The sequence below is a fragment of the Vigna radiata genome, chromosome 8 (genome assembly GCF_000741045.1).
Source record: "Vigna radiata var. radiata cultivar VC1973A chromosome 8, Vradiata_ver6, whole genome shotgun sequence".
NCBI classification, from domain to species: Eukaryota; Viridiplantae; Streptophyta; class Magnoliopsida; order Fabales; family Fabaceae; genus Vigna; species Vigna radiata.
Genome location: NC_028358.1, coordinates 43,084,918 through 43,112,552, shown reverse-complemented (window position 1 = coordinate 43,112,552; position 27,635 = coordinate 43,084,918). Strand labels below are relative to the sequence as shown.

The window sequence follows — 27,635 nt, the reverse complement described above, 5'->3', positions numbered from 1 at the left end:
ATTTGTTTCCAAATCGAAACCATAGTAAAAATAAATAAAAAAATTGATTTAAAAATCTTAACTTTTTTTTTATGATTAAATATGAAAAAATTACCACTAAGTCCAAAAATAGAAATTCAAGTCAAATTAAAAGAAAATAACAAATATTTTAAAATAAAATCCCTCTCAAACCACCCACGTACTTAACTGCTGCAATCATTTTTTTTATGTTAACTTTTATCATAATACAATTCAAATACTAATATTGAGTAGTGAATCATGAAATTTCTGATAACACAAGCATGAAAGGTCAAATTCATGGGCAAATTATTAAAACTTACAAATTAAACTTGTTATTTTCTTAATTTTAGAAATTAAGGCTATAACATTGTGGATGTTAAGGGTCGAAATAATTAAGTATTGTTGTAGTTAAGAAATGAACATATTTTGGGAGGGTAAAAGCATAGTGTAAGAAAGTGGTTGGAAAACCATGTCAGTACAAGGGGACACGATGAATCTTGAACAGTATAATATGGTAATTATAGACAAAATGCAAAAGAAGAAAGTATGGTTTACCATGATTGAAGGGGTGTGGTCATAATTAAAATGATAGTAATGATCTTATGTTATAGCCCAAATAGAGAAAGAATTAGAGTGAATTTGCAATGTGATGTGTTGAGGCTACTAAAGCCTACAAAAATTGAATATTCGCCCTATTAACCCTACTATAAGACAAACTCTAGTCTTTTCATCAAATGGACCCACTATCTCAAATGCAATTTTCCAATGAAATATTTCTAAGCCTCCATTATGATTTTTCTTTTCTACCATTTTGAAATTTGAAAGAGATAACAAGATTCTTTGCAAATTCTATAAATTGGGTTCAATTATTATTAATCAATCGTGATGACAAGGTTTAATAATTTTATAGTTAATTGTCAAATGTATTGAGGCTTAAAATATGCTATATTTCTCAATAGTTTGTAAATTAAGACAGTATTTAACATTTTCAGAAGAAGAAAAAAATGTAATCTTTGAAAAGGTGGTGTTGTAGAAGGGTAACAGGAAGATAAAGGTAAGAGTGGAATGTGTCCGAAGCAGTAGAAGACGAAATGTGTTGTCTTTAAGGAACAGGCATGAAGGTTTAAGGGTGGATTGAGCTTCACTTTACCAACAACTCAATCCAACCTTAGTCATTCCTTTTTATTTTACTTTACATTGCCCTAGGTTGTCGCTAACCAATCTTTAACTCATACAACAACATTAATAATTTTTCAAAATTAAGTTATTTAAGAAATAGATCAAATTTATGTTTTAAAAAACAAAAAATTTTGCAAAAATACTGTTCACAGCAAAAGTTTAAAACAATCTTAAAGTTAATTTTTATACCAATATTCTTAAAGTACCCTCTCTCGTGTAGATATATTTCTTAGACAACTTGTAGAAAAAGAAGACAACGGTTCAATTATATATTTATTTATTTATTGAGAAGGTTCATTGGATGATATAGGTAGCTATGATTGTCCCAACTTAGGATAGATTGTTGTAAAAGAGAAAAGAGATTAGAATTTGGAAACCCAATGAAAGAAGAAGATGTTCAGGAACCTTTTATGAACTATGGTTTTTAGTAATCAGACTTATGACATTTCTGCACTCGTTATCTTCTGCAAGATCAATGAGGACCATGACCACTGCATCATCATAGGGCTTTCAAATTTTCAAGCTAACAAGATTTGGATTTTCTCGTTCGATCCCCAAATTTACCAGTTACGAGGTATTTGTCTGTTTCGGCGGTTTCAAACAAACAAATGACTGTGTAATTTCAGAATTAGATTCTTTTCAATGTGTTTTTTTCTTTTCTAATTTTTAATTTTTCTTTCACAATTTTAGTTTTGGAATTTGAAAATTTTGAGTTTTCATTCCGTGGTTAATTTTTTATATGTTTATCTTTTACTTATAATTATTAGTCATCAACCACAACAGCTTGAGGATCATGAAGGTACTCTACTATAGGGCATTCAAATTTTCAAAATTTGTAATTATTGTTTAAAAATTCATCACCCTTTCTATTCTGAAAAGAAGGAAAAAAAAAAACTATACCAAAGTACACTCAGATCAACAAAAGCTGCCATATAGAAATTTAGGATAAGATATATTCACAATTCATCATTCATATTTAATACTTAAAAATGAGTGAAAAGAGAATTGAATTCAACTTAGAATTGGTTGTCCCATGTTTTTTTGGTTTTGGCTTGCTTGTCCTTTTGGTTTTCAACCTTGCTTATGTAATTCTGCTAATGTCTTTTCTGCTTTCCTTTTTCTTATAAGAATTATATAATTAGAAGGACAACGATCACGTTGCAGTGAGTCCAAATATATATAAAAAAAAAAAAAACAAAAACAAAAAATACATAACCCAATCCACTGAAGTTACACCAATTAATCCAAAATCATTTTGGGCTGACCTTACAGTCCATATTCACATTTTCATCTTTAACAAGGCCCAATTTCAGAATTTAACAGTGAACGCAACTCTTAAAGGAAAAAAGAGCTGAAATAACTTTGATCAATAGAATAAAACAAAGCTGAAGAATATTGTCAAAGAAAAAAATATAAAAAAATTAATAATAACACAATTTTTTTTCCAGTAAAGTGAATAATTGCATACACATTCCATAAAGATGTTACTAATGGCTAATTGATTTAAGCTGTACATGCTCTCTTACAAAGAAAAGGTTGAGATGAGTTTTTTTATCCATCTGATCTCACTCATAAACATTTTTTAATTTCATATTAATTAAATATATGAAAATTATAATGTACAAGTAAGTACAAACTTCAATTAACAAGCTGATTTTATAAATTTGAGATTCATTTTCTTAAAATAATTTTATAGAGTTCATTTGCTACAGATGTAAATTCCACAGTGAACAAAGTCTTATATTTTTCAGTTTCATAAAAATTTAAACAGTTAATTTTAATTTTCTAGAACAGTGTAAAAATTAAAACCAAAGTTTCAAAGATATTTTGTTTTCCTTTTGGTGAAAACTTGTTTTTAGCAGGACACGTAGCAGATACTAATTTCCATTTGATCATTAACTTGATTTTGACTATAAGAGATGTGGTGAGATTGCATACACACATACATTACATGTGAAACACTAGTTAATCAATGTTTTTAATTACATATTACATATCAATAACAAAAGTAATTATTGGGCATTAGAACAAGACAGACACAGAGGAAAGCACTACAGCATGTTGTGCTTCGACAACCAAGTTGTCTTTTAAGGCAAAAAAAATAAATCTTTGGCAACAACCAATCCAGAACAAAGGGATGACAAAGAAGGGTCAACGCTAAGCCCTCATTTGGTGACTTTTATTTTTAGGACATCAAAGTTGTCTCTTCAAACGTCTGCTGCTGATTTTCGTATTTGGTGAAATGGTTCAGTGTTCTAGCCATGAAATAATTTGTCTGTAACACCATTCTCCTGTGGGCGTTTCAAATGTTGACTTCTTATCTTCATTCACAATATATCTTCTGACCTCATCATTTTTGCAATATTATACAACTTTAAGGTATTTAAATTGTATTTGAATAATGTAATAAAAAAAAAAAGAAAATATCTGTACGACTGTTATATTTGAATGGTGGAAAGAGATATATGGAGTTGTTTCATTGGTTAAGTTAAGATCTTCTGGACCCGAATAAGGGAATTTATAAGTGAAAAATAAAAATAAAATGGATGAGTCAATAAGTTGCCAATCCCCCTTAAATAATGTTTTCTTTTTAAATTAAATTAATTTCTTGTACACAGATGTTGCTTAGAAAGTGAGCTATACTTAGAGATATATAAATTTGATTTATGAGGAACATGACATAAATTAAAAATACAATTTGACTATACATAAATCCTGATGACTGATATTATTTGAATTTTGTAATAATATTCCCAAAGTTGACATTATTTCATATATTATAGTGGTCCTATATGACAAGGTTGAGCTGTAGGACCTTTTAGTATATAGTCTGATTAACTTCATCGGACCCCATTTTGCAAATTGATGATGTAGACGTTTTGACTACCATACAAATTGAATAGTTTTAATCATTTCATTATTAAATTATAATCTCTTAATCATTTCCACAAATTTTGTTTTTTAATTCATGTTTTATAATCTATTTCACTTTAACTTATGCCTATTTAATTATTATTATTATTATTAACAAAATAAATTAGTTAGTTGTTGCTTTTTTCAAATTTTAGATAACAACTTTCTACAGCAATTTATTATAACTAAGACTATACCATGTTCCATTATTTGGTTGATCTGTTAAATTTGTTCAACGTCATTATTGTTGAAAAGTTTATGGTTAAGACTCAGTTTATATAAAAAAAATAAAATAGTAGCATATTATTGATGTAATTTATTATTTAACATCAAATAAATGATAATTCATCTGGAATCAGATTGTTATGCACAAAATTAATTTTTAGTAGAAAATCAAATTTTCAGAAGAGGAAAAATCAAATTTCTTGAGAAGAGGAAAAGGAGTTAGTTACCTGGGATCTACAATTTGGATTTAACAGGAACTGCTCCTTAACAGCACCCGCCATTTCATTTCAAAGCGGTGAGTTATTCTATTTCTATGGTCTTCTACTTTTTCTTTTGTGATAAATCTTAAAATAAATTCAGAAAATATTTTCAATATTTCTTTTCCTCACTGAAACATTTGTGGTTTTTCAAAAGGTAACAGCAAAAGAAGTTGATGTTTCTCCACTTACACTCCAATTCCTTTCTCTCTAATTTATTCATATTTTTCTATTATCTGTTTCTCTGTTTGGGATAAGACTCTTACTCTCACTTTCTCTCATTTGTGTGTGCGTGATGACAATCACAGTTTAGTGCTGCTGTGTGTAAATTCTCTACTATGGCGTCGGCTTCGCAGGGTTTCTCTCCTTTTCAAAGGTTTTGGGCGTTATTTCAGGTTGTTAATTCTCTCTCTTTTACTCTTTTCTGTTTCTTTGGTTTCCTTTTCTTCTATGCTGTGGTGGTAGTACTCTGTTTAATTTTGTTATCTTTCATTCTCATTTTTTTTTTCAAAAACAAGAAGACATTGGTTAACCAGTATAATGGAATGAGATGAAACTGTCAGGGGATACTCTAAAAAAATTATATGAAAAGAGTCCACAGAAAATAAATTCAATTTTTTTGGGTTAATTTTTAGAAATTCTTTCTCTGGCCCTTTTGCGTTCAATTTTTCTTCACAACTCTGATAACATTTTTGTATTTCATTATTCATTTTCAAACTAATAATACTTTTAGGAAATCATTATTTTGTTTCTGAAAGCCATTGAAAAATTAGTTTTATGCATGAAGGTGACTTCAAAAATCTCGATAAATGTAGGCAATGTGTAACTGAGTTTCGATTCCAGAAAACATTGAAGTTGTTGGTGTAATTATGATTGTGAACCATAATTTTGAACCATGACTTTTGCCAGCCAGATTTATCCCTGTTTGGGGGTAAAACCAATCATGTGATGTGGTGGAAAATGAAAATGCTTACAACGATAATAATTATGTACTGCCTTGTGGGCTAGGTAGTATATATGCATGTGCAGTGCCAATAATTTCTTGCTCAACTTTACTCCCAATTTAGATAGATGTTTAATTTCTCGATTGTTCATTATGTGGGGGCAGGGAGGGATGAGGCTGCCGGTTGATCCCTCGGCTCATACTATCAAGTCCCATGGAGCCGCACTTGCAAGAAATCACGTTCGTGATTGGCTTATTTTGTTGCTTCTTATAGTGATAGAGGTTGTCCTTTTTGTCATCAAACCATTTTATCGCTTTGTGGGAAGGGATATGATGGAAGACCTTAAATATCCTATGAAAGAAAACACGGTGCCAGTTTGGGCTGTTCCTGTAAGTGTTTTCTATTTCTTTTTTTACTGCATAATAATTTGAATAGGTTGCTTCCTAGTCTATGGGATTATTAGTTTGCCTTTGGGTTCATTTTTATACCTGCTCAACTTTTAACTATTTAATTGTTTCGTTATAATACATGTATTTTTTCTGTCTTGGTCCTGGGAAATTTTGTCTAAGAGATGATAGAAAATAATGAGAGGTTCTTGCCTTGTTTGCTTCCTGCACGTCTTCTTTATGAGATAGCTTAGTTTTATATGGTACTAAAAATTTTAACTAATTATTTGTTCTTCGTCTAATGACCAGTTATATGCGGTTCTGTTGCCAATGGCTGTTTTCCTTCTATTTTATATGCGCAGGAGAGATGTATACGATTTACATCACAGTGTTTTAGGTAACCTTTTGCCTTTGACATGCATCCTAGTGAAGAGTATTTTAGTCGAGATCTGATGATTCATTTTGCTTTGATTTAATATTTGAAACAACTCATTCAATACAGAAAATGAAACTGTATAAAAGTTGAGTTTAAGGAAGAACTGGAATTGTTAAAATTTTTTAGGCCACTCTTACATTGTCTTTTTCTTTTCAATACGAAAAGTTGTTGTAGACCTTAAATAATAAGTTTAGAGTTTTATGTTATTCAAAGTAATTCATTCTACTCAATTTGTTAAAATAGTTAAACATAAGAAATGCATCATTTAAAAATAATATTTGACTGTGGATATATTTTAAATTAATATATTACTAAAAGTCTTAGAATAAAGCCATTTTATAAAAGTTAGAAAGATTTTGGTAGTTTTTTTGAAAAAAAGATATACCTTGCTAAAACGTTATATTCTGAAGTTAACAAACGCATGTGCCTGGGTATATATTATGGATCTGTTAGTTGAGAGATTGGTGAATATAGGTGTTAATGTGCTTCGTTACTTGGTACCACAGGCTTGTTATTTGCAGCTCTGATCACTGGGGTCTTAACCGATGCTATAAAAAATGCAGTTGGCCGGCCTCGGCCAGACTTCTTTTGGCGTTGCTTTCCCGATGGAGTGGAGGTACGCAACTTCTATAATTTATGTCACCTTATGAATCTGGATCTCCATCATCTACACTTCCTGCGCTAATTAATAAAACTCCCATGACAAATCATAATGTAGATATATTAATAACATTACATATCATATTTCTTTATAAAATATATAATTTACTTGTTGACAAAAGATTATAGTTAACATTTTTTTCTTATCATAGAATCGGTCACCAACGGAATTACTTATTTTAGTACATAATTTTTTTCTCATCATTTCATGGTTAAGTGTTCTGTATCATTATAATTTTTTCGTAACTTAATTAATTAACTTAGTACAGATTTTACACGACAGTTTTGCCTCATTGACTTGAGGTGAGAGTTTATGTAAGTTGGAAGTCACATCAATTAGAGATTAATACCAATTTATAGTATATAAATGGATGTAAATCTCACATTATAAGTCGGTTTTATGGAATTGTTAGACTTTATTTCTTAACATGGTATCAAAGTCGATTTAGAATTTATACTAGTGATATTTATTCTTTGTTAGACATATAATTTCATCTACTATTATTAGGTTGCTATCGAACTACCCATTAGTGTCTAGTCTCACATTCAATATGTATATATACTTTAGCATGAGAGGGTGCATTGAAAATCTCATATCGACTAGAGATATATAAGATCGGTTTAGAGTATATAAGTAGTTGCAAACCTCATCTTACAAGTTAGTTTTGTGGGATTGAGTTAAGTTTAAAGTCCACTTTTAACATTGTATTATAAACAAATTAGAACCTGTCCTAACGAGATTTTTTGCATTAGGACATATATTGTTCCGTCCATTAATATTTAGTCTCACACTCATATCCGTATTGCTCGACATGAGAATGTGTTGGAAGTTCTATATCGACTAGAGATAAGGTCAATTTATAGTATATAAATGAAAGTAAACCTCACTTTACAAATCAATTTTATAAGATAGAGTTAGATTTAAAGTCACTTTAAAATCCACTTCTACATATTTTTTCTTTTGGTTTGTTACCAAATCATTTAATATAAATTTTATGTCAATGATACAAGCCTATTCACTTATAATAGTGAACAAACTATAATCAAACAATTACTTAGAAGAAAAGTTCTAATAAATCAACAACTCAAGTAGTAATATTCCAAAACTTAGGAGACAAGACCATGAATCCCAAACTAACTACAAATTAACTGAATTCGTTAGCCTATAAGAGGGGAATGGTCACTTTAAAACCCAACATGATTCTCATATAGAACTTTGGCTGATATAGGTGACAATAAAAATACAGTCAAATACCATTCTTTTATGTCTTTGCCTAAAACAAATAGTCGTGGGGATCTACCAACAGCATTTGTTAAATGAACAAGTATCTCTAATACAAATTACTTAAAAAAAAAAAACATAAAAAACAAAAGTATTATTTGAAGAGAATAAGTTATAAATTGATGAAAGTTGTAAATAACTTGCTGTTTCTATGCATAATGGTTAGAACTTTATAATTTGTATAAACCTGATCAGTGATTAAGAAATACGTACTTAACTATTTTATAAAAGATCCTAAAGGTGAATATTTTACTAAATTTATTCATGCATATAATAGTTAATTTATGTTACTAAGATTTAGAAATGAAATAAATCTGTCTTTGTGTATCATCTAAATTCACGGGATGAATATGTAGATACTTATTCCTTTCTTTATTAAAATTATTAAAACACTCTTATTTTATTAGTTAATTTAAAAAATTATATTAATTTTATTCCTTAATTATGTTTTATTTAAATAATAACTTTTGTTATACAAATTTTTTCTCTTAAATTTATTTTTAATTGTTTTTCTTTTATCATAATCTTGATTAGAATTATTATTCTTTGTATGTTACATATTAAAAAAACACAAATATTAATTTTATTAAATCAAAAGCATATATTTAATTAATACTCTTTTTTAATATATTTATTTGTTTTTTATTTTTTATGTAAGAACATCTGACTTTCAGTTTTGAGCCAACAATTGTGAAAGCTGTTAGTTTATCTAAGTTACAAAATTTATTTTCTCTATTTTTTTTCCTTGTTTATGTTTCATTTGATAAATCACTCTTCTACCACATTATTTTTCATTTTTTCTCAACCATTTTACTTATTTTATATTTATTAACTTTTACTCATATCTCCAAATACTTTTCCTATCATCATTAATTACATTTAATATGTGATTTTATTCATATATTTTATTTTTAAAAAATTGAAAACCTCGAATTCATTTAATCAAATAATTTATACAGACATTTATTTATTTATTTTTATTTTAATAATTTATATGTTGTTTATGTTTTGTTAAATAAGAATGTATAACACTTAGAAAATAATTATTTGATAGACTATTATAATGTATATTTTATGAGATTATAATTTCTTTCTTAATATTTAATATTTGACATTGAATAAAAGGAAAAATTTATCTTATAATATTAAATCTTGGTAATTTCATATTTTGATGTTCCTAATTTTGTTTCTTTTAAAAAAATTATTTTACTTAACATTTCAACTTTATGCTTCTCACTTTATATTCTCCAAAGCATTTGATATTAATATTTTTGTAAAATAGATTACTTTTTCTTATTAAGAAATAAGCTTTAGTAAAAGACTTAATTCCCAACAAAATTAATCTCGTGGTTTCCTTACATCAGGTGAGATTCATAGTCTTAGCCAAAATGTTTTTATACCCTCTCACCACTGAACAAGGAATCTACAGTTATATAAAAATAACTTCATTGAAGTTAACCATTAAAAATCAACTTGTATTTTAAAATAGTAAATTAAATTTGTTAATAACAATTTTATGTTTTAAGAATTCTGCACGAAAACTAACAGCAGGGATTCGGTTCCTTCACAGGATAAGACCGTTATGGGACGTGCATCTCTTTTTAAGAGCATCCAGATTAAAATCTATTCTAAATCCAATTTTGTGTCTCCTCAAATCTTCTTGGTTAGACGATGCTTTTATCTGTCATATGGATAAGAGCTGTCAGATGCTTCTAGAAAAGTATTTGTGTCATTTTATGCAGTGGGTAGCTGCTAAAGAAATGGCTCTTTGTTAATCGTTTTCTCTTTGATTAACTTTACAGAATTATGATAAATGGGGAGATGTGGTATGTCATGGCAAGGAGAGCGATATAAAAGAAGGACACAAAAGTTTCCCAAGCGGTCATACATCATGTGAGTATCGATTATTATTTATACAAAACTTAGATTGAATAGCTTACTTGTTTCAATTTTGGTATTTCTTTGGAATCAAGTTTAGAACTACTCTGATATTTCACATGATAAAACACAATTAATTTAAACAAAAAGCTGGTTTTCGGGATGAGAATATCAAACTGTACCAAACCTTTCACAATTTTCGTTGTGCTGGGTGGTCCCCTTCTTTTTGTGCCTGTTTTGGTGTGAGCAATGGTAAATAACAATGCATTTTACTATGTAGACAGGTCGAATCTGAGCATTCAATTATATTTCTCGTAGTGTTCATTAATTATATTAGTTAGCATAATGTTAGCTAAAAGCGACCTTGCTTTTAATAATAGGAAGAGTGTTTTGAAGAGTGGGAAATTGGTAAATATTATTTTAGTTAGTTTATCAGAAAATTAATTATTCATCAGATTACTAGCTCATTTGTACTGAAAATTGTTTGTGTATAGGCCTTTTTCTGATAAATGTTGTTCTGCAGGGTCCTTTGCAGGTCTAGGTTTTCTTTCTCTGTACCTGTCGGGAAAGATTAAAGCTTTTGATCAAAAAGGGCACATAGCAAAATTGTGCATTGTTTTTCTTCCTCTTCTTACTGCTTGCATGGTTGGAATCTCACGAGTGGATGACTATTGGCATCATTGGCAAGATGTGTTTGCAGGAGGACTTCTGGGTTTGTTTTTTATGGAATATAAAAAGCTATGAGATTAAATATCACAGCAAAGTATTAAATATCAGAAGCCATTTTGAAACAATTAAATAAAAGCGAAACCCATCTCACTGTTTGATGTTTCTTTCAGGGTTAGTTGTGGCAACCTTTTGCTATATGCAGTTCTTCCCTGCTCCCTATAGTAATGAAGGTAACACCCCTATCTTATTCATGATTATTATCATCAACAGTAGATTTTGCATGAAGGTAAGACAAATGTTGTTTATATCTTTGATTTTGCATGGTTTTTTATTTTGCATTATACTTATCATTGATCGATTAGTGAGGTTTTGATTCCAATAAGCAGTAGATTGTACTTTATATATAACTAGATTTGATTCGATAAGTTAATCAAATTAATCTCTACAGATCTGAGTCTTGATTTGTGTACAACATGTAGCTTTATTTGTATGGCCTGATGATATCATGCTTTTTCAAAACTTATTTAAAACCTCTTTATAAATCACTTCTTTAAATAGTCTGTAGTGGAGTTAAGGTATCTTCAGTTACATATATAGGAGTTAGATGGAAAATGTCACAATTAATGTATTATTCATTGGAAAAGAATCAAAAATATTGAAATTTACTCTATTTTTTTTATCTTTTATTTGTTTTTCTTTAATTAAATACTTAGAAATTTTACGTTATTTTCCCTTTTAGTAATTTAATTGATTTTTATCTTCTCTGTAAAACAGAATATTGAACAAAAAAAATTCTCATTTTTGCGTATCTTGAAATTTGACAAGTTGATTGAAATCTTGAAAACACTTATATTTTTATAGAGATGCTAATAAATCGGTCAGGAGACCTTAAGGATCGATTTTAGAATATAGTTTAAAATTATGTAATTTGTAATATGTGTCTTGATTATTAATTTAGAATATATTTTAGATTATCTATATTTAAAATAGTTTGAAATTGTATAAAAAAGTGTCTTGAATTATATAATTATTTTTTTTAGATTGTTTTCTACAGTATAATTTTTGAATAACATTGAATGGATTGAGAATTTTCACATTCATGTTGGTCATTGAGAGTAGAAATTTCGGGTTTCCCATCATAAAATGTTTGCCTGTGTTTAATTGGCAGCATTTCATGTGGTCCAAAATTCAGAGAGTGATTCGTAACATAGTACTGATTTGAGTCATGTCTGCTTTTAAGAATGCTTTATTTTTATTTTTATTTTCAGGATGGGGTCCATATGCATATTTCCGAGCAATGGAGGAATCACGAGGCAACAATGGAAACACGGACAGGGAGTCGCCGGTTGTGCAGGCGATGGAGGAAGGTGTTACGAATCAAGAACCAAGGAGAAATGGTGATACCTTTACACCTTACCCTTTTCGTAGCCCAACCTTGGAAGCCATGGAAATGGAACACAAGTAATCTTATAGCAGTCATCTCTTCCCCTAATCTTCTCCCTCTGCTTCCTTACTTTTGTGTATACTTCCAACTTTAGAATTAGCAACTTGTCAAGTTTCTGTTTTTCATGCATTATTATTATTATTATTTGCACTGCCACTGTAAAGATGAAAAATGGCGGCTGCTTTCCGCTGAATAAAATCATGTTATTACATGTTTTTTTTAAAAGAAAGCATTTGAACTATATTATTTTTAAAATTATGTATGTTTTTAGTTTTTAAATGAAAAATTAGATTTTATTTCAAAATTTAATAAAGTTTAATTTTAAATTTGAAAATAAATGAATATGGTCATTTTTTTTGTTATCTAACTAGTTAAAAAAAATTGACATAAGAAACATAATTTATTTTGAATATTTTATTGTTTATACTTGGTTTTAAAACTGAGGTGCGTGCAATAAAAGTGGATGTAAAAAAAAACAAAATTTATCTAGCCCAGAAAAGCAAACGGCTATTAAAAAACTTAGGAATCCCTTCTTACCCATTTTGTTTTCTGCACCTCTTCCTTTCATTGCACACACTTCCGTTTCAAAGGCACTTGTAAAGGGTAGAATATCTATCAAAAATTTTAAAACCGTTAAGTGATAAAGATTCCATTTATTTATTTTTAAAATTTGAGAATCAAAATTTAGAATAAAAATTATCATCTCATAAGTTATAAAGTGAAAATGCATTTAATTTTTCTTAAAATTGATTTTACATATTTACAACTTGCATGTATTAACAGACCACATCTCACATTAACAAAAATCACTGTAAAATTGATCTTTTGCCTTGTGGTTTCATTTTAAATGTGATTTTTTTTTTTATATATTTATGTCAGTAATGTGCATGTAGTTAACTAAGATGGGTCAAAATAATTAATTTATAATTTTTATGCAACTCAGTCTATTTGGTCTTATTTATGCAGGCTAAATATGGATGACTCAAAATGATTAATCTTGCATGTATTATAAAAAATAAGAAATTAAAAATAAAAATATCTCTAATGCTGGTCAGAGGACTGCATAAACATATTGCTGGTTATGCTTTATTTTATTTTATTTCAAATTACATTCACAATTTAAACAATTTCTGTTTTCGTGATTATCTGATCATGATAGTAAAAGTTATGCATAGTAACTCTTTTACTTATATTATTATTATTTATTTTCATATTTTAATCACACAGGTTTTCCTTTTCTCTAAAATCTTCAGATATTTCTTCCAGAATAGTTCTTCTAAGTACTACATGCTTTAGAAAGTTGTTCAGTACAAATTTACACAGCGCACCTAACATAACTCATTTTGATTTTTTGTTTTTAATAGATTGGTTAAGTTAATGACGTAACCTTTGATCAATAAATATAAACTATATTTGTTAGAATTTATTATTTAAAAAGTGTCAAAGTATTAAAAAAATAATAAATAATAAATACAGTGAATGGTTACGTAGGTTTCGATGATCTGGGGAAGGCATGATATGGGGATTGATTGTACCATCATATATGGCAACTCAACGCGTTTTCCATTAAGTTTCGCACAGTTAGCTTCGGCAGTTGCTGCAAACTGAGTTCACACGTTAACAAGGTCATACGATAAAAACTCAAGTTTTCTAATATTTTTCTACTCAGACCATGTAAAAGAATTTGAGAGAGATGTAATATATTAAATAATATTTTTAATTATAAAAATAAAAGATATTGATTTTTTCCTTTTTATATAATTTAATATGTTTTATTAATATTTCTTATTAATATTTAAGTTATTTATATAATTTAATATGTTTTATTTGAATATCAATTAACAAAAACGTCAAAAGAATTTAATATAATACAAAAATCAGTTTTCAACTAAATACATATAAAATATTTAATAACAAAAATAAGTCTAATAATTTAAACATATGAAAAATTGACACTCTTACAAAATTTTAAAACTATCAATATGGTTTCACTTATACTACCTAAAAAAGAAAGTCACAATATAAATATTTTCATTTACAACAACCAAAAGTCATAAATATTCTTAAGCACATACTCCTTTTAGGAAATAATAAGGAACCAGGCTATTGGTCTTTTGTCATACTGTATGACAACCAAATGGAAATTAAGGAATAGAAACTCCAACATTCTCAATACCACACTTTCAACATAACCTTCGCAAAACTCTGATATGTTTTAAGGTCAAAGTTTTGGTTTTCTTCTACAAGAAGCATCACATTTTTTCTCTTCAATATTGCACTATAGATTACAATAATGTGAATTATAAATAAGAGAAAGTCAAAGAGCAGAGGTAATATCATACATATCTAATAAAGAAAATATAGTTTTAAAAGAATGAACTTTTACAATTTAAAAAAAAGTAAAAAAAATAATGCCAAATAAATAAAAGAAAAATCACACTATATTTTTCAAAATTAAAACTTGGATACTTTTCCCTAAATTAGAACCGTATAAATTACCTTTTTTCTTTAAAAAGTTGATATTAAATAAATAGCATATTTTACCCTTGATATCAGTACATTTTGAAGAAATCCCATTAAACCAATAATTTTATAAAATTATTAAAAGGGTAAAATAATTTAAAAAAATCTATAAACAAGTTAATTCGAGAAAAGAGAAAGAGGAAAGTTGAGAAAGACCGACAGATATTTTCTAACGAAAATATTTTCATATAAAATTATGATATTTTCACAATTATTTTTAATAATTTTTTATAAACATATTATTATTTTATTGGTCTATTTAAAAAAATATTTAAAATAAACTAATAATAATATATTGTCAAAAAATTATTAAAAAAAAATTCTTTCGTATAAGCTCCTAGTGACGTGTTATCTTCCTATACGTGCTACCCTTTTATCTCTCTGTATTGCCATCCTAAATTTTCATGACATCTGTTCATCTAAAATAGTAACAGAAAAAAGAAAAAGAAAAGATGAAAAGCGAGAAGAATTTGAACATTCAAAAGAGTAAAGTGGGCAATAAATTTAATCCAAAAAGGAAAATACAGTTTTCTCCAAACACGCTAGGTATATATATAAATATAGGGATATTTAACACCCAAATTCCCAACCAAATATTGTTTTTGGGTGAATATTCAAAGCCAATAAAATAATATTATTGAAGAGAAGGTGAGAAACTTAACTTTTGGAGGGTTTGAAATTCTGAAACTGTGAATCTATTTCCCCTTACATTGTCTCTTTTGGTTCATCCTTCTTAAGCATTCACGAAATGACAGTTCCAATGTCTCATTTAGTATTATTATTTTACACCCCTAAAGCCTGACCACAAGACAATCTCATCCTCCTTTTCTTCCTCTTTCTTTTGCCCTTTTGCTTTTTTATAATTTCACTCCAACCATCAACATATTTCCCCACAAATTAAATAATCATAATCATCACCAAAAAAAAAAAAAGGTAGTTGAATTAATGTTAAAAAAAAAAAGACAAATATTCCTATTGAAAAAAAAAAAAGGTGTATTTAGGTGTTCTAACATTTAAATTGGAAGCAAAATAGGTGTTTGCTGCCACGTGACAAACTTACACGCTAGCTTTGGATGTACTTCCAAGGGGAGACATTAATGCAAATATTGAATGATTGGTCAAAAGCAAGAAAAGGAAGAAAACCCAAAAGCGTGTCAAGGTGTTCACATTTTAGTGATATTTGAGAATGGAGAATGTAGTTCTTCACTTGATCTTTTCCTGTTTTTTTTTTTTTTCAAATTTAGTTTTATTCACATTATTGAGAAACAAAAAACAGATTACCGACAAATAATAATGATTCTATATTACACATTAAATTCTATAGAAATTATATCTAATCTTATAGTTTTTTTGAAATGTATTCATTTTCTTGAAAGCATAAATAGTTTTTTTTAAAGAGTGTAATTAAAATTTAGATTCCTTTCTTATTTGTCCGTCATTTCGGCTAGATTAGTCTAAGACAAAATCTAGAAACAATTCTGAGTATGTTTGGAGGAAAGAAATTCTAATAACGGTTTTGAATTGAAACTAACGAGAATAAAGATGATGTTTGGCTTATATTTTCTGTTTTGGTTTTTTTATTTTAAGGGATTAAAATTTAACGTTTATATTAAATTTTGCTATATATAGAATTCAAAGTTTTGAAAATGTTCAATTTAACTGTATGAAGAAGGTGAGTATTTTTCCTTCTAAAAGTTTCTTTTATTTTTTAAACTTTTTTATTACTCATGTTTTTTCCACTGTGCTCTGGTTTCATTAATTTCTTCAACTTGTTTATGTTAAGTATGATAGCTCTTTTGTTGTTACTTTAAGAATATATGTAAAAGAAAATTTAAAAAAAAAATTATCTATATTAAATTGAAGAATATCTATTGTGTCATAAAATATTAAAGATATTAGCAAAAGTTGATGTTTGTATGTAAGTATATTTTGTCTTTTTATTTTACTTTAACTAGCTATATTTAATATTTATATTAATTTTATACATAAAAGGTTTGTGTTTTCAATTTCAAATCAAGAAATACCGAATATCAACCTGATAGTGATTTCACTAACCATAATTCTCATAAATAAACGTCAAAGAAAAATATAATTTATTTACACAAAGTTAATTAAGAATCTCGATATACATTCTTATAAATATAAATAAATTATGAATATATATTAGATAAGAATTGTAGTATATATGAAGATAATAATAACTTCCTTATAAGCAAGGGGAATAAGACTTAAAACATCTCCAATGCTATTTTATTCTTATCAACACGGTATAAACTTTTTATTTCACTTTAGATAGATATGTATTATACAATTTTTAATTTAACTCATTAGATTTTAATTAAATTTAATTTATTAAGAAATGTTTATAAATGTTAACATTTTTATAATATTTTATTTACATTTTCCCCTGTTTTTCTTGTTTAACATTTTCTTAAACCAGCGATTAAGTGGGATACTTTTGGAGATGGTCTTAAATATTAAAAGGCAAGATTGAAAAAAAGTAATAAATAAAGTGTTTTCCTTTTAATTAATAATGCCCACGCGCCTTCTTCTTTTTGTCATTTTGAAATAGGCCTTGCAGACAATCCTCCTTCGTTCCAATCTACATTTCTGCCTTCTTTCTTTCTTTCTCCTTCGACAGCCTCGAATCTCGTGCACGTGCAGTTGCAGGTGAGTTCGCTACTCTCTCTCGTATTATTGCATTGTTCTTCTAAACACGGCTTTCTCGCTTTCTCTACTCTACTGCGTATGTTCTTTTTTCTTTTATTATTTTCTGTTCTAACTCAAAACCACTACTAATTGAGTAACCGGAGTTCAAAATTCCTCTACTTCTTCAAACCACGTGGAGTGAAAATTATAAAAAAAGTTTATAGCCAAACTGTTTTCGATCTGTGGTTCACCTGTCGGATTTTGATTTGATGAGATTTGATTTTATCTTCGGAGTAATACGAGAAGTCTTTGATGTTCTGTCTCTGTAATTGCTGAAAGAAAAAAATAGAAGACATCCTGACCAGATCCATGCAACTCTGTATTTGCTTTTTATTTTTATTTTTTAAATAAAAATTTGGGTTCAATGTGATATTTTGATGCTGTGACCATAACTTACACTACTTGCAAGTTTTTCTGTTATGCAGAGCGTGTAGTCTTTATTGATAGTGATTTTACTATAGAAGGGAATGTGATAGGGCAGAGTGTCTTTTTGAATTTTGTGACTGAAACTGAAGTGAACTATGTGAACCTGTGTGTTCTTAATATAATTATGTGATTTTCCAAGAGGATGAGAGAGAGATGGTAGAGAATCGGATTTAATAAGGTTTAGTGACATATATCTTCGGTATGAGTGTATAACTCAAGGATCACATGATTGAATCCAGTTTATATCATACCTGTTGAAATGTTATGTACATGCGTGCTTCATTCTTGTGGGAAAACAGTTGAAAAAACGGCAAATAAGCTACAGAATCAGGTGATGATATAAAACTGAAATCTCAGATAAGTAGTACATTACTGAAACAGTACAGGTAATAAGATTTCTCTGCAGTGAGTGAGAGAGAGAGAGAGAGAGAGAGAGAGAGAGAGAAGAGAGAGAGAGAGTAGAATTTTTGCTAGCTACTTGATAATGACTGCAGAATTATGTGTGTCAAAACTGACTACACGGGCAATCCAAGTCCCGTGATTCCATATCCATCGAACACTGATACAAGGCATATTATTACGTACCACTAACAAAATAGGGAAAATAGAGCAATAACTTAACTACATAATGGTCTCTGGTTCCAGAAATACTATTTGCATTTGCTTGAGTAAAATCCCGAATTCTGAATTATGTTGAGTCACTAATGCTCCGTTTTGCTGGATCACTTTACAACAGGATATGCATGTATAAATAGAACTTTTCATATATATATATATATGTGTGTGTGTGTATACACATATTTATCCCTGTGACATTATCTTTAGTACTGTGCTCTCTTCTGTTTCTGCGCTTGTTGTTCTCTTTTGGCACTTTAATTTTTAACACAAGTCCTGCTAAACTTCTCGTGTGTCAATTGCAGAAAAATAATGCCAGAAATTCAGTTGGGCATGCATACTATCAGATCACATGGAACTAGAGTGGCAAGGATCCATATGCATGACTGGTTGATTCTTTTGCTTCTTGTGATCATCGATGCTGTCTTGAATATAATAGAGCCATTTCACCGTTTCGTTGGGGAGGGGATGATGACTGACCTTAGATACCCATTGAAAGGCAATACTATTCCCTTTTGGGCCGTTCCGGTATATTTAGCTTCCTTGGATTGCTTCTTCGATTCAAAGAAATTAAATTCACTACTGATATTATATGTTTTGTTTATCCTTGACTTAATACTCAAGATATAAGATTCTGAATTATAATTCCTGAACAGATAGTAGCCATATTGTTACCACTGGCCGTTTTTCTCGTTTATTATTTCATTCGAAAGGATGTCTATGACTTCCACCACGCTATATTGGGTACATTTCTGGACCTTACAAGTCCTTTTTCATCCATATTTGCACGTCACATTGATATACTTAAACCTTTTACCGGATGCATCTCAGGACTTCTATTTTCTGTACTCATTACTGCGGTGATAACTGATGCTATCAAGGATGGTGTTGGACGGCCGAGGCCAGATTTCTTCTGGCGTTGTTTCCCTGATGGAAAGGGGGTGGGTTTTTAATTTTATTGACCTCCTAGATAGTCTAGTTAATGTCACATGTACAGCTTTTATGTAGTTAACTACTCAATAAACGCCCCATTGGTGCATGACATGATCAGGTGTTTGATCCAGTAACAAGTGATGTTCGCTGTACTGGAGATAAGGGTGTTATTAAGGAAGGGCACAAAAGTTTCCCCAGCGGACATACTTCTTGTAAGTACTCTTTACAATCTTAAACTTTTTTTCGAAACAGAGTAATATTTCAGATACAGAAAAAGGTTTTATTTTGGTGAACTTATTGACTCCAGATGTCTATACAAGTTACAATGTCACAGTATGTTCACGACGAAGTTCGTCTATTCTAATAGAACTACAAGCGTAGAAATTGTTTTAGATTTGTTCTTTTCAAATTAAGGAAAGTATTTGTTAGGAATTCTTGTACAGCCTTGATTAATCATATTACTTTCAAAAGGGTGAGGCATTTGATCTGTTTTGGAATATTCAGGTCGCGTTCGGTTCTATTTTTGTAGTCATTTTCAATGGCTACAAAAATATTACTTTGTCAAAAAATATAAGCAAAGGATTCTACCGTGGATTGATTGATTACATATTTTTGTCTTCATTTGGAATTGCAAAAAATACTACCATGTTTTCTCGTAATTTACGTTTCAAAGATGTTCGAACTTGGAAAGGAAATAGTGAACAAAAGATTTTTTTTTTTTTTTTTCAGTTTTTTTTCAACATTTCCTTCCATCTTAATGTAAAACTGGAAATAAAATCATTAGTAAAAATATATCAAATCCCTCAGTTTCTCAACCTGTGTCCTCAGTATCTTAGAAATGACATGTTTCTTTTGTATGCAGGGTCCTTTGCTGGTCTTGTTTATCTTTCTTGGTATCTATCTGGTAAAATTAGGGTATTTGACCGCAGGGGCCATGTTGCAAAGCTCTGTCTCGTTTTCTTACCGGTCCTCGTGGCAGCTATGATTGCTGTCTCTCGTGTTGATGATTATTGGCATCATTGGCAAGATGTGTTTGCTGGAGGTCTTATAGGTTAGTATATCGTTGCCATATTATTACATATTTCAATAAACCCTTTTGCAAAGTTTCTGATACGATTTTCTTTTACCAGGGACGACAATTGCTTCCTTTTGTTACTTACAATTCTATCCACCTCCTTACGACCTAGATGGTAAGACCATGAATTGTTCCTTTCATCATCTCGTCATAGTATGTGTTAATATTGTTGTTGTGGTAATTTGCTTTGAATCCTTTTCAACCCAAATCAGTCTAGCCACTTCTGAAATTTCAGGCTACACTCATTTTGGACATAGTATGTGTTAATATACGGCTTCTGAAATTTCGTGCCCAAATCAGCTTCATCAAAATATGTGGGTCTGATCTAAATTTAGAAAAGACGTATATGTTACTTGTAAAATACTCATAATTTACCGAAGTGTTCAATATGATTATACAACTTTTCCATGTTTGTGTCTATATTTGTTTTGTTTTATAAAAACGTACCTTTTTATGCCAAGTAGTTATAATTTTAAAATTTGGTTTAGTTTATTGCTTTTGCCGTAGTTCCAAACATAGGCCTCAATCCTATAAAAAATTGGGTTGGACAATCTTGTTACTGTTAAATTTTCAACAAAATGGCCAGGCTGAGATGATCTTTTATGGGTTCTAGTTCAGATATTGAAGAAAAATGTTTGGATCACAATTGTGTGCGTATTATTTTACATAATTGTATATGTAGGTTGGGGACCTCACGCATACTTCCAGATGTTGGCTGAATCTCGTAATGGTTCTCAGCCCTCTACCGTGAATAATGAGATTCATCATGTGCAGTCTTCTGAGCTTCAAGCTGTATCTGTGTATATTCCACCTCAACATGATGCTGATACACGAGTCAACAGCTGGGATTCAAGCCCCATGTTAGGAGCATCCCAAAATGTAAGAACACATTGACTGCCATAAAGACATAGGAAACATCACAATCATGTCCATAATCTGTAAAAATTATAGGCTTCGTGAGTTTCAGTTGCAGATAAACCATTTTAGAATCCTCGTCCCTTTAAATGATATCAATCCATTCCTTTACTTTGCTTTTAAGATAAGATGGTTGTTAGATTGAAAATTTGGGATGTCATGTTAGTTCTCTTTTAATTCCCAAGATTGAAGTATACACTATACGCTGCTTTGCAATGTGACGAAAGGGAGCATAATAATAGAACTTCTAGAACTCCTCTACTGAAAATGGTCGAGAAATTTTAATATGTTTTTTGAGGAAGTTATCTTACTCTGTAACTCAATTTTTGCTTACATTACTCAGTTCGGACAGATTATATTATACTTTAGTTTTGTATCGTTTGGCGTAAACATACTTTATTTTCTTGTATTATAAAATTTGGTATATATGTTTGTCTTTTCCTTTATTACTATACTGTCACCTGATATACTTCTGATCCTTTTTTAACACTAGCTATAAATTAAAAACAATGAAATTACTGTCTGCTTCTCCATTGGTTAGTATAAAATTACTGTTCAACAATATTTAATATAACGAGTTAATTCTCTGTAAGTTAAGTTCGTAAAAGATGATTCATACTTGTATAGCTATTATTTAATATGTAATTTTAATAAAAAATAATATGGATTTCTACAAATGGTTAACTAGAGTTAAATCACTAAACTATTTTTAGATACGTGTCTTGGATATCTTCTACTTCCACCACTTTTTATTCTCATGATTAATACTTGTAGTATTTTTTATTAATTATTAATCTTACCATTTTATATAAATTATGGTTTACTATTCCAAAAATTAGTTTGACGATTCATCATTTGAATTCATCAAAAACCTTCACATGATTTCTTAATTATTTGTCGTGAATCACCTTTTTTTTTAATTTGAAAAACAAAAATGTAAGTGTCAGAATTTTGAAAAATAAATTGACGAAAAGGACACTATTACCTAAGTCTTAAAGATATTTAAAAACTTCGCCCTTAACCTGTATAAAAAAATATAAGTTCATGGAAATATACGTCACTCTAAGAATCTCACGAAATCGAAGCAAGTATATATATAAAGTCTCTCGTTTTATTTGATTTCTTTAACATGGTCAAGACCATTTCAATACCTCATTAAAAAAAATTTGCTTTCAATTTAATTTGACATCACTACGATAGTAAATATAACGGTTGTAAATCCCAACGAAAAAAAAAATAGCTGCTAAAGTTTTAAGATTTCATTCATGAAAGTTTTAACATAAATATTAAAAACATAATGGTTATACTTATATTATTTTATAATATAAATGTTATTTCATACTTTTTTAGAAGATAATAATAATGAAAATTATATTGTGCTATAAGTATTCAATTTCATATTATTGTGTATTATGTTATTCGAAAATATAGAAAATATTTTTTTTCTAATAACATTTATTCAATGATGTTTATCGCATATTATATTTATTATATAAAACAAACATTTTTTTTAACTCCATAACTTTTACGTATAATGAATGTAAAGTATTAAACTTGATATAATTTCAAATTTAAAATTGAATAATGATAACAATAAAAAAAACATAATAAATTCCGTTCTATTATAATATAATAATCGTAATAGTGCATTAATTATCTCAGTAAAATTATTTAATTTTTCTGGTAACTTTTTACAACCTTACAAATTATAACAAAATAGGTAATTTGTAAGCCGAAGGTTTGGAAAGTTGCATAGGATTAATTTAGGATGAGATTGATGCATGGCACCTGAAGAAACCAAGAACACCCTGATGAAAATAAGTAGAGAATGGAAAGCTTAAAGAAACGAACTCCACCTACCATATAAAGCGCAGCTACTTAGCGGCACATTATACTCTCTGTCTGCAAATGGACATGGATATGTGACAATTTCAATATTTATTTGTAAATATGATGCAAACAGTCTCAGTTTTATATTCATATATTACCATTCCATCAAAAGATTTTGTAAAATGTTAATGAAGTCAACAGCGTGGTAAGACTTCCATTATTTTAATATGTTGCCAAACATTTGTTACCAATTAGTAAACTATGAAAACATTTACTATTAGTAAAACAGTCATCAGAAGTTTGAAACTCGTTCAAAGAGCACGAGAATACAAAAAAGTAATCAAACTTATGTTAAGAAGTTGATCTCACGTTGACTTTTGTTAGATACACGACAAAAGAAAGGAGGAAACAAGAGCTACATAATACTGTGTTTGAGTAATGCGTGTTAGTGTTTTTTCACTGCAAGATCATGGATTCTGCTGCGGGAAACATGACACTCTCATCTCGTGTGGTTGCAATTACAGAGGGTGATGCTTCTTCACTTGATTCTGGACATGCCCGTCTTCTAGAACTTGGTTACAAACAAGAACTCAAGCGTGGTCTTTCGTAAGGTTTTATCGTTTGATTCTTTCCTTCGCTTTGGTTTTGTTGGTTTTTCATTTCCAATTACGTGTTTGCAGGGTCATTTCAAATTTCTCCCTCTCGTTTTCCGTTATATCGGTGCTCACTGGTGTCACCACCCTTTACAACACTGGGTTGAACTATGGTGGCCCCGTTTCAATGCAATATGGGTGGTTTATAGCTTCTGCTTTCACCATGCTCGTTGCACTGTCAATGGCTGAAATCTGTTCATCTTATCCAACCACTGGTGGTCTCTACTATTGGAGTGCTAAACTTGCTGGCCCTAGATGGGCACCCTTTGCTTCTTGGATTACTGGCTGGTATTCAATTCTGAACCACATTACCAATTATTCTCTTTTCATATTGTAATTCTCTTCTTAGCATTCATTTTTGGACTTTGGGAAGCCAAAACAAGAACCACTTTTATCTAATCTTTTAGATTAATTGCAATACTAGAATCTGTCAAAGAAAGTTAAGTATCAGTTCCTTTGCAGTATAATTAATCGCAAAAATAAGGTAAAATGGGGAATATATGTTACTCTCACTTAAATTTATGTGGTAGTTATTGTCACACCACCTAACTTCAAAGGATCTGTTCCCCTTTTCTTTACAAGTCAATTATATGATGAACAATGTTCAAGCAGGTTATGAAAATATGCAATATTTCTTATGAACACCTTGGTTGAAATATCTAAATTATATAGCTCTCCCTAATAGCCTTTGGCTTGAAACTCAATTTTGTAGCTTGATGAAATTCTAATTACAAAATACAATGGCATTCTCTGACGAATGTTGCATGTTTCTCTTTTCATGCAGGTTCAATATTATAGGCCAGGTATTTTTGAAAAGTCACATTTTCATGAATTTTAACATCCGAAGATGTAGAATGCTAATAATCCATCTGAAGCTCTAATTTTTCATTTCTTTTCATTTGCAGTGGGCAGGGACAACAAGTGTAGATTTTTCACTTGCACAACTAATTCAAGTTATCATTCTCCTTAGCACTGGTGGCAAAAATGGTGGTGGATATCAGGCTTCCAAGTATGTAGTTATTGCTTTTCATGGGGGAATATTGCTCCTCCACGGTATGATAAACAGTCTTCCTGTCTCAGTGATATCATTCTTAGCACAGTTGGGTGCTATCTGGAATATTTTTGGTATGAAAAAAGTAATTTGATCAATTTCTCTTCCTAAATTCAGTTCTCTAGGTAGGCCATGTTGAATATCTAATTTGAACTGAGAAACTTTTAGGCGTTTTTGTGCTGATGATTCTCATTCCATCTGTTACAACGGAAAGGGCTAGTGTCAGCTTTGTTTTCACTCATTTTAATGCTGAAAATGACAATGGAATTAACAGCAAACCCTATATATTTCTCTTGGGACTTCTAATGAGTCAGTATACCCTTTGTGGGTATGATTCATCAGCTCATATGGTACATCTTTTCTACTCTTTTTCTTCCTTTCTATATAATGCAGATGGAAAGCTTTAAGAAAATTTCTTTGCAGTATAACCTTGAACTATTGCTTCCACACCGTAAATTTTGTGCTGCTTGTTTCCATTGAAAGAGAGTTATCAAATCACAAGACTAAGATTAATTTCACATACTACTATTTTGACACCTAACAAATTTTTATACACACTTTATATCTATTACTTTATCTTTCAGACAGAGGAAACAAAGGGAGCTGATAGAAATGGACCAAAAGGACTTATCAGCTCTGTTGGGATATCCATCATACTTGGATGGGGTTACATACTAGGCATTACCTTTGCAGTCACTGACATCCATTACCTTTTGAGTGAAGATAATGATGCTGGTGGGTATGCCATTGCTGAAGTGTTTTATCTAGCATTCAAGAAAAGATATGGCAATGGAAATGGGGGCATTGTTTGCTTAGTAATTGTTGGTGTTGCCGTATTTTTCTGTGGTATGAGTTCAGTTACCAGCAACTCAAGGTAAACCTGACAACCTTAGCTGCTGGTGATATCTAGTTACACTTACATATGAATGTAATATGGTATGCTTAAACATTGTCCAGAATGGCTTATGCTTTCGCTAGAGACGGGGCCATGCCATTCTCATCACTGTGGCACAAAGTTAACAACCAGGAGGTTCCCGTCAATGCAGTTTGGCTTTCTGTTTCAGTATCATTTTGCATGGCATTAACGGTATGTCATATATTACAATTTAGATTCTCTACTACATTTTTCTATGATGATTATCTGATATATCTTCAAAATACACTGATTGAAACAAATTTTTTATGTTTTAAAATATATTAAGAAAAAATTAATATATCAATATTATTATATTTTTAATGCTCAAAGAAAACATAAAAAAATTCAACAGAAAATCTTTACTCGATATAAGCTTTCATTTTTTATAAGTTGCATCTCTTAGAAAAGGGGAGCAATATGTTTGAACAAAGAGTGAAATGTAAATGTGTTGCAGTCTCTCGGTAGCATTGTGGCATTTGAAGCAATGGTGTCGATAGCAGTGATTGCCCTCAATATTGCCTATGCTCTGCCTATATTTTTTAGGGTGACCATGGCCCAAAAGCATTTTGCTCCGGGGCCTTTCAACTTGGGCCGGTACGGAATCATTGTGGGCTGGGCCGCAGTAATTTGGGTTGTGATAATCTCCGTACTGTTCTCGTTGCCTGTTTCGTACCCAATAGCCATCCAAACATTTAACTACGCTCCTGTTGCCGTTGGATCTGTGCTTGCTCTTGTAGTCGCCTTCTGGATACTCACTGGTCACAGCTGGTTCAAAGGCCCTTTAACCGACGTTAAAAACTCAACTTTTTCGTTGTTATGATGACTTTGTAAGACCTCATTTATCAAACCTTACAAGTAATTCACTAATTTAGCTTTTGAAACTTATATTTTTATTTTGATTCCTAAATATGTATCATCATTATCACGAAAATTTGAATTTTAGAAACTTAAGTGAAATTCTGAATAATTGTATGTTATGCTTTTACTAATTTCTCTATCTTTGTAATGTGATATCTTTAATCAATTTTATTTCTTTCAGTTTTAAACATAATTTTCTTATTTTTACTGTATTTAAGTATAATTAATTATTTTCAACAAATTTATTAATAATATGTTTTAATCACAGCTCATTAAAATAATAGTTTATTATTTATGTAAATATAACTCCAAAAAAAGTATTGAAGTTTGATATTTGGAAAAAAAAAAGAATAAAGAGTCAAAAAGTGTTCCTTAAATTGTTTTAGGTTTTATATGTTCACATTCGACAACTAATTAGTTGGGACGTGTTTAAACAGGGAGTTGAAGTTAAGTCTTTTTATTTTACACGAAGATAATATATTATTTTTCTATCAAATGCAATATTTCTTTTTCTTTACATCTACATACGTAAACATAAAGAGGTATATTACTATTTGACCATTACATTTAATAATTGGAACCATATGTTTATTTTATAACATAAAGATCCGTGTGTGTGTATATATATATATATATATAGCTAAAACTAGAGCTGTCAAAACGGGTAACCCGGCTCGACCCGGCCCGGCTCACCACGGGTTGGTCACTTAGTGATCAACCCAACCCGGCTCATTTATTGGCGAGCCAGAAAAACTTGAACCCGGCCCGACCCACCACGGGTTGGTGGGTAAACGGGTTGGTTCACTAGCCCATTTAATTACATTTTTTTAAAATAAAAAAAATACAAACATTCTTTAA

At 29.8% G+C, this 27,635-nt stretch overlaps 3 protein-coding genes across 4 annotated transcripts; all 3 read left to right on the top strand.

Moving 5' to 3' along the window:
• Window positions 1–4,472: 4,472 nt before the first annotated feature.
• On the top strand, window positions 4,473–12,488 carry LOC106770895 (lipid phosphate phosphatase 2). 2 transcript variants are annotated; one of them, XM_014656739.2, is made up of 9 exons: window positions 4,473–4,612; window positions 4,883–4,969; window positions 5,683–5,907; window positions 6,214–6,301; window positions 6,847–6,956; window positions 10,085–10,175; window positions 10,684–10,872; window positions 11,000–11,059; window positions 12,098–12,488. In XM_014656739.2, the coding sequence occupies exons 2-9, from the start codon at window positions 4,913–4,915 to the stop codon at window positions 12,292–12,294; spliced, it is 1,017 nt and encodes a 338-aa protein (XP_014512225.1). In that variant the 5' UTR covers window positions 4,473–4,612; window positions 4,883–4,912; the 3' UTR covers window positions 12,295–12,488. The 2 variants fall into 2 exon arrangements, with proteins under 2 accessions (XP_014512225.1, XP_014512226.1); XM_014656740.2 differs by lacking the exon at window positions 4,473–4,612 and adding an exon at window positions 4,653–4,731.
• A 4,849-nt stretch (window positions 12,489–17,337) lies between these two features.
• On the top strand, window positions 17,338–21,847 carry LOC106772822 (lipid phosphate phosphatase 2). The gene is made up of 8 exons (XM_014659424.2): window positions 17,338–17,466; window positions 18,852–19,074; window positions 19,203–19,290; window positions 19,378–19,487; window positions 19,598–19,691; window positions 20,342–20,530; window positions 20,610–20,669; window positions 21,237–21,847. Exons 2-8 carry the CDS (start codon window positions 18,859–18,861, stop codon window positions 21,446–21,448), a joined length of 969 nt encoding a protein of 322 aa, XP_014514910.1. The 5' UTR covers window positions 17,338–17,466; window positions 18,852–18,858; the 3' UTR covers window positions 21,449–21,847.
• A 1,931-nt stretch (window positions 21,848–23,778) lies between these two features.
• On the top strand, window positions 23,779–26,835 carry LOC106771734 (amino-acid permease BAT1 homolog). Its single transcript, XM_014657735.2, has 8 exons — window positions 23,779–23,905; window positions 23,980–24,240; window positions 24,737–24,755; window positions 24,858–25,077; window positions 25,172–25,353; window positions 25,588–25,877; window positions 25,961–26,090; window positions 26,374–26,835. The coding sequence occupies exons 1-8, from the start codon at window positions 23,790–23,792 to the stop codon at window positions 26,737–26,739; spliced, it is 1,584 nt and encodes a 527-aa protein (XP_014513221.2). The 5' UTR covers window positions 23,779–23,789; the 3' UTR covers window positions 26,740–26,835.
• The last annotated feature ends 800 nt before the right edge of the window (window positions 26,836–27,635 follow it).